This window comes from Blennius ocellaris (assembly GCF_963422515.1).
Source record: "Blennius ocellaris genome assembly, chromosome: 14".
Classification (NCBI taxonomy): domain Eukaryota; kingdom Metazoa; phylum Chordata; class Actinopteri; order Blenniiformes; family Blenniidae; genus Blennius; species Blennius ocellaris.
Genome location: NC_137663.1, coordinates 6,664,414 through 6,672,315, shown reverse-complemented (window position 1 = coordinate 6,672,315; position 7,902 = coordinate 6,664,414). Strand labels below are relative to the sequence as shown.

Here is a 7,902-nt window from a genome sequence, read left to right as displayed (position 1 = left end):
CTTCCTCCACTTCATATGTGAGCATGAGAGCGAAGCCTCGGGGCCCATTTAAATGACTACGTTTCAGGTGAAAATGTGTTGTTTTGTTTTTTTATTTTCATTTCAGAATTTCAACGTTTACACAGCAACTTATTGAATTATTTACACGGAAACGTCAGAAAAACTGACTGATGTAGGTCGCATGCCAGGCCTGGAGTTGGCGCTGTTGGTTGTTTTTGTAATAGAACCACACCAGAGAACAATACGCTATAAGCATTAACAATTGGAGTACATGGACATTCATATGGACAGATGACCAGGTTTAATTAATACGGTGACTCTCAACTATAAAACTACAAAGTCCCAGGAGAATATTTACTGGGAGTCACGACACTCTGGAGGAAATGTACTTATTTTCCGTCTACTGAGCATGTGCAGAAGAATTATGCCGGTAGTACCCATGCGCAGCAGCAACATGTCAGAAGTTTTGGTTTTCCCCCCGTCTACGATGGAGGTGGAGTCAGGGCGTTTTCAAAAAGTTCCACCTCGGGAGCCGTTTCCAAAAACTTGCATTTTCAGTGGCTCCGAGCGCCATTGTCAAGTTGGCGGACGCCCAAAACGCAATTAAATCTTTACGATTTCGCTTGAAAACATTGTCATGTAAACATATATGTTGGCATGAGAGTTTCTATGTAACTTTTAACATATTTAACACTTTTAACAGCAACTAGCTTTCTCGCAGATTTCCGTGTTGGAGTGGCAAAATCCTCTCGGTCATCTGTTTTGACGTGACAACCTAACTCGTCACATCTTCTGACATACTTTACCATTGGAGCTGCTGACTCACGGTGGCACTGGTATTGTTACGGTCACGTTGGAGGTGATTGATTGTGTTTTATCATCTGAGAGCAGCAACCCAGCCGCTCTCAGGAGTTTAACGCCTCAGTCAATCCACAGTCCAGTTTTATTCTGATTGATTCATACCAATAAAAACCTTTGAACTTGCGTTCATTGGCGCTGAATGTAAACATCTTAAATACTTTGCTGTTTGTGTGTTGAGCTCCCATCACATCGACACACTGATGAAAAGAGGAAAGAGTACAACTTTAGAGAGTTTAATCTAACATCACTGCTCTGCTTCACAGATGTCTTGTGACAGTTTTCTTCATAACTTCACCGTCTGATGGAGAAAAGCCACCCGTTGCGGCACCGCGCCTCCAGTTTCAGTGTTTGTATTCAGGTCTGAGTTTTGTGGCGGTCAGATGGTTTTCCCCAGAATGAGGATGCTCATGATGAAGAACATGATGAAGAAGAGCCACATGAAGAAGCGATCCATCACCTTGGCCACTTTCCTCCACTCCCCAATGCGCAGCTGCGCCGCCCTCTGCTCGTGGTAGCAGTCGGCGATGTACTCTACGTCGCTGCGCACGCCCTGATTCTGGCACACACACCTGAGCTGCCCCTCCCTCCTGCTGGCCCCGCCCCCTCCCTCCCCGGTCTCCTGCTCCCGCCCTCCCGCTGCGCCGCTCTCCTCCGCGTGGTCGACGCTCACAAACAGATCCTCCTTCCAGGCCGTTGGCTCCACCCGCCCCCCCCAAGCCCGCCCGTTCACCTCCCAGTTCGCTCCCTTGTCGGCCACGCCCGAGGGCGGAGCGTCGGCCTCATCCTGCGGGAGACGCTGTTTCTTCCTGCCGCATGAGCTCAGGCAGTTCTGTCCCACCTCAGAAACGAAGCACAGGCGGGCCAGGTGGTTCAAGATGACGCGCTGGGCCCACGTGGGGACGGGCCGAGCCTCGGCGCCACAGTGGTGGATGTTCATGATGAAGATGGTGATCGCCGTTGAGGCAGTAACCATCATCATTGTGGCGATGTAGTACTTCCCTGTTGAGGACGGGAAGTTTACGGTTAGCTAACGGTTCTTCAATGCCATGAGGTTTGAAAACATTCGGGACCAAATTTGACCAAATACATTCATCTGAAGACACAAACCACAGTTGACTTTCACAATCAATATAAAACATTTAAGAAACACTCAATCATGACATCCCTATAGTTGCTACAGTATTTCGCCAGTTTGAAACAGTCTCCCTGTATAATATAGTATAACAACAACAATCAGAACACCTAAGGCTGGGTAAGAGACTGAGCTCACCGATCAAAGGGACACTCTCAGACGGCGGCATGCTCTCAGCCACCAGCAGCTGGAAGACGGTGAGGGCGAGTAGCACCGTGACGCCCAGAGACACCTTCTCGCCCGAGTCTGCCGGCAGGTAGAAACCCAGTGGGGCCAGAAAGGATATCATCATGCAGGGAATGAGGAGGTTGAAGATGTAGAAGGAGGCGCGTCTCTTCAGGTGCAGGGTGAAGGTGATGTCTGGGTAGGGGTCTGAGCAGCAGCCATACAGGATCACGTTCTTCTTGGCCGGCATGCCCAGAACCTGCAAAGAAAAGGTTCAGATAAGTGCTCGTGTCTGATTCCCGCCCAGGAAGTATGGATTGGATGAATCTTTTAGATTGAATTAGAGAAATATGGAGAACAATTCAGCGTGGATGAAAGGTTTGAAAATGTGTGTGAATGCGTGAAGGATTTTAATTTGGTGAGTCATTTGGATTGCATGAAATGTTTAGGCTCGATGAATTTGGAGACGGAAAAGGGTTTAGATTAGAAATAAATAACAGTAACATTTGGTTGTAGGGTTAGGATTGTGTTTTCCAAGCACACAAGGTTTTAGCTTGGTGAATCATGTCGTTGAGACAAAGGATTTGAATTGGAAGAAATGCTTGGATTGGGTGCCGATCTTTATTGTACAACGGGTGTAACAATGAAAGATAAAGCATTTAGATTGGCAAGAGGTTCAGATTTGAAGAAGAGTTTGGATTGAAGGAGGTGTCTGTATTTGAAGAAGTGTTTGGATTGGACAAAACGTTTTTATTGGACGAAGAAGGGCTTGACTTGTTCACAGTGTCACAGTCAGCCTCCTAGATTGCAGCACATCGTTCACCCACCTCCCACTCCACATTGGGGACGAAGTCAGCTAGGTCGGCACTGTCCAGAGCATTGAAGAGGTCCATCTGGTTTCCATTGTGAGTCCAGGAGCCAAAGGTGAGGTGACACTGCTGCACGTCAAAAGGGAAGAAGGCCACATCCACAGAGCAAGAGCTTTTGGTGATGGCCGGCTGGTCCCACATCACTTGGCCGTCGTGACGCAGGACAACGTTGGTCTCCATAGAGCTGGAGAACTCGTCATCAGCACTGAGGTAGACGAAACACAGCATCAGCCTTCTGACTTATGTTTCTTCTCATCAGGTCTGTGGATGTAAAACATCCAATTGAACATGGGTCACTTGTGTGAAGGTTCTGCCCTTACTGCCCTGATGCTTGACACAGATTTCCTCTCCACTACTAGTTGGAGACGCACATGGAGGGTCTGATGGATCCCTCCTTCCCTCGTCCATGACGACACCACTGGGACTCACCTGTTGTACAGGACAATATCGGGCCTCCACACGTAGCTGCTGGGGATGCGGATGGTGTCGAGCCCGTCGTAGTCTTCCTTCTTCCAGGTGAGAAAGGCATCCATCCACACCTGGCGGACCCACAGGTAAGTGGACAGAATCTGGTTCCTCTCGTCCTGACGGGGCGACACAAATGCGTCAGCATCACCCAGGGTATGAAATCACTTCAGCATGAGGAAGGGGCTCAGTTACCATGTCGATGATCTGAGAGAGCGTGATCTGTAGCGTGACGTTGATAATATAATCCGTGTCCTCCACGGGCCGCAGAGCATTGGTGTAGTTTGAAAACAAGTCTGTCAGCAGCTTCCGGGCGAAGCGACCGTGAGCTGCAAGGCAGACTGGAAAAGCAGAGGCAGTGGTTCTTTTGTTCACAATAGAGTTGACTGTTAAAGTCGAGTTACATGAAGACACCAAGCTATTTAGACAAGATAATTCAATTCTATTTTATTTATAGAGCCCTAAATACAACAGTCATTTCAAGGCACTTTTACAGAGAAAAACTTGGGTGACGGTGGAAAGAAACAATTCCTTTTAAACAGGAAAAAAAACTGCAGAACCGGCCTTGGAGGCTTTGTGCTGTTATGGTTGGGTTGAGGAGAGGACAGAGACAGAGACGGACATCAAAAAGCAACAAACCACCAGGGAGTGTAAGGGATACAAGCCCTGGTTTAGGTCGGGGTTGACACAAGCAGAAAGGAGCAAACACACTGTCAAAACAAAGTCATTAATCCAATCGCTGTAGACATGAGGAGAGCAGGAGCCTTTGGTAGTTTCAAGTGGTACTATTAAAACCTGCTCTCAATCACACAAACACAGCAGCTGCATTTCTTTTCAGTCTGAAAGTTTCTTTCATCCAGTCGTATTTTTAAGCCCTCGGGAAACTTTGCAGCAGTGGTTCAACGACATGCCCACATTATTCAGACCAATCAGAGGCTTTAAAATCTCTCTATCACTTTGGTCTCACACAGTCCACATCTCCGTTTAATTAACCTGACATCCTCAGAGACTGGACCCCTTAATGACAAACAGTCCAACAGTAGCACATGGGTAATCCTTCTAATTCTCACAGTTCACCTTGGCAATGTGCCATCCAAAGTACGGTGGCAGCCGTCCCTCCTCATCAGACCAGACTTCCATCAAAAACTTTTGCAATTTTTAAGGTTTTCTAAGCTGTTTTCATGGCACCAACTAAACAGCCAGAACTTAAATGTCCACAGGGCATTACCACATGAACTACCTGAGGAAAGACTCACACCTGAGGGAGGAGTCACACATAGAGGGAGGAGTCACAGAGAGGGAGGAGTCGGACACATGAGGGAGGAGTCACACAGAGAGGGGGGAGTCACATAGAGAGAGGGCTCACAGAGGGAGGGGTCAGGAACATGAAGGAGGAGTCACACAGAGAGAGGAGTCACACAGAGGGAGGAGTCAGAACCACTCAAAGTCGGAATCAGACCGACCCTAGGGAGGAATCACACATAGAGGAAGGAGTCAGACCGACCCTCGGGAGGAGTCACACATAGAGGGAGGAGTCAGACCGACCCTCGGGAGGAGTCACACATAGAGGGAGGAGTCATATAGAGGGAGGAGTCACACATAGAGGGAGGAGTCAGACCGACCCTCGGGAGGAGTCACACATAGAGGGAGGAGTCACATAGAGGGAGGAGTCAGACCGACCTGAGGGAGGAGTCACACATAGAGGGAGGAGTCAAACGTGTCTGAGGGAGGAGTCAAATACAGTGCTGAAGTGAGCAGCCAAGTGTCCTTGGCACATTAGACAGGTAGGAGGCTCTAAGGTGGACCGGGACTCCATATGCATGTTGGTCTGAGAGAACCAACCAGATGAGCCAGACAGATGTGTTTTTTACTTTGTATTTCAGCACATCACTCTCATGTGGACAAAGACGGGAAAAAGATGAACGGAAGCAAACAAATTAGTTTCAAAGTGAAATTTGTTCTGAACAGAGGAGCAGTATCGTGGTCTTCCCACTGGTCTTCCCATAACCACTGGTCTTCCCATAACTTCAAGTCCATCTCTTCCTAATGTGACTGTGATGACATCAAACCCCACATGTTTTCAGTGCAGATTCTTTAAACACCATGTTTCACTCATTCAGTCACGACCTTGTGACTGTGCAGGCCAACACGCTCTCTGTCAGTGAGGAAATATCCAGGAGCTCGTCGGTGTTCATTTGCTTTGATCTCCTGTGTGAAACCTCCAAAGAGGATAAAAATAATAGAGCCTTGAAAGAAATGAGATTGACTCATTCCTCTGTGGTCCTCCTGTGGTTCCTCGCAGAGTAACGATGATCACAGGTCTGTTTCAGAGTTCTTCGACTTGAAAATGAAGCAGAAAACACAGATTTTTGATATTGTGGCTGTAATTAGAATAATTATCTGAAGCGGGGCAGTGCAGTCCAAGGCAGGACATCTTCATTTCCTGGACCTCCTTTACTCAGGTCCTGTGCGAGCGGGTTAAATTGAGGACGTTGTTAAAGAAATCAGAACGAGAGAGAAGTCAGAGGATTGCAAGAAAACAAAAATAGCATATGAGAGGTGATCCCCCATGAACTGTGGAAAAAGAAGAGCAACAGAAGAGATTTGAAAACGTCCAAAATACGAGTGGAGATATGACGGTGGTGATGAGCCAGCTGAGGAAAAGCCTCTGTTCACAGGTTCAGCCGCTTAACAACCCCCTTTTGAAGAACGTCAAGAGAAACACATCAGATTAAAGAAAGACACCTCTGATGATCATTGATTTCTCCGAGAGCTTGGCAGAAATGTGAAACTGAGGTGTCATGAAAAAAAAAAAAAAGAATCACATCACACATTTGTAATGAATCTACTCGTATGAAATCCTGTGTTTTGTACCGTCTGGAAGCTTTTCTAGTCACAAACACTCATGTCATTCTGTCTGTTTGTAAAACATCATCATCATCATCCTCTCCATGACTGAGTTAAATGATGAAGCTGCCTTCTCTTCTTATCGCTTGGACACAGAATGTTTCCTGAATCTGATCAAATCTGTGAGAGATTATCCATAAATCCTTCAGCTTCAGATTGTCTGTCTCTGATACACACACGCGCACATTTTAGAATACACACAATGCTTTTTTTTTTTGCTGATTGAAGCGTTTCAAAGACAAAAGTCACAAAATGTTGCAACATTTCTTTAAGTTATTTCACGTTAAGCTAAACTTAGAATAAGAAGAATATTTTTCCAATATTTGTTTCACCCCTTAAACATCACGAAAAATCACTTTCATGTAAAATGAGTGTAAATTTCATGCAGTCACTTTTCTCACTCCACTAAGACATAATGATGAAAAGCACGTTGCTACAGCTGCACAGTGAGTTACTGCTGTCACAATCCTACATTCACCAACCTGGATTGTCCATAGAAGAAGGTGAATTGAGCTCGCGGTTACGGTTTATTGAGACAGAGGTGAAAAGTACCACTGGAGCGGGAGATCAGTGGTGGTTTACCTGGTACGGAGCAGAAGAGCAGGAGGGACGCTATGGAGCCACTGCACAGGAGCTTCATCACGGTTCGATTCCCAGTCTGAAGCCCAGATTAAATCACTTCAATAGACAAGAGTGGAATGATCACACGTCAATGAGAGAGAGAGAGAGAGAGAGAGAGAGAGAGAGAGAGAGACAGAGAGAGACAGAGAGAGAGAGAGACAGAGAGAGAGAGACAGAGAGAGAGAGAGAATGAGAGGGGGGGTTGTAGACTGTTAAGAATGGACGGAGGTTGTGGTTATATATATATATATATATATATATATATATATATATATATATATATATATATATATATATATATATATATATATATATATATATATATCCAGCACATAACTGCAGGGTGCAAGATGCTGGCTGGGAAAGCTTACATGGAACGCCATAACCAAGTGGCTGGCATAGTGTACCGAAACATCTGTGCGGAGTATGGTCTGGTTGACAGCCCAAGGTCACAGTGGGAGACCCCCCCAAAGGTGGTGGAGAATGACCGAGCCAAGATCCTGTGGGACTTCCAGATACAGACAGACAGGATGGTAATGGCGAACCAACCAGACATTGTGGTGGTTGATAAAGGGCAGAGGAAAGCCGTGGTGGTGGATGTAGCAATACCAAGTGATGGGAACATCAGAAAGAAGGAACATGAGAAACTTGAGAAATACCAAGGGCTCAGAGAGGAGCTGGAGAGGGCTTGGAAGGTGAAGGTGACAGTAGTGCCCGTGGTAATCGGAGCACTCGGGGCAGTAACCCCCAAACTGGAGGAGTGGCTACAGCAGATCCCTGGAACAACCTCGGACATCTCAGTCCAGAAAAGTGCAGTACTTGGAACAGCAAAGATACTGCGCAGGACCCTCAAGCTCCCAGGCCTCTGGTAGAGGACCCGAG

General features: G+C 46.7%; 1 protein-coding gene across 1 annotated transcript; it reads right to left on the bottom strand.

Moving 5' to 3' along the window:
* Nucleotides 1–1,237: 1,237 nt before the first annotated feature.
* LOC308139079 (neuronal acetylcholine receptor subunit alpha-10-like) lies at nucleotides 1,238–7,039 on the bottom strand (the record flags this gene model as incomplete). Its single annotated transcript, XM_080508406.1, has 6 exons — nucleotides 1,238–1,860; nucleotides 2,132–2,417; nucleotides 2,986–3,232; nucleotides 3,457–3,611; nucleotides 3,688–3,833; nucleotides 6,982–7,039. 6 exons carry the CDS (start codon nucleotides 7,037–7,039, stop codon nucleotides 1,238–1,240), a joined length of 1,515 nt encoding a protein of 504 aa, XP_080364532.1.
* Between the last annotated feature and the right edge of the window lie 863 nt (nucleotides 7,040–7,902).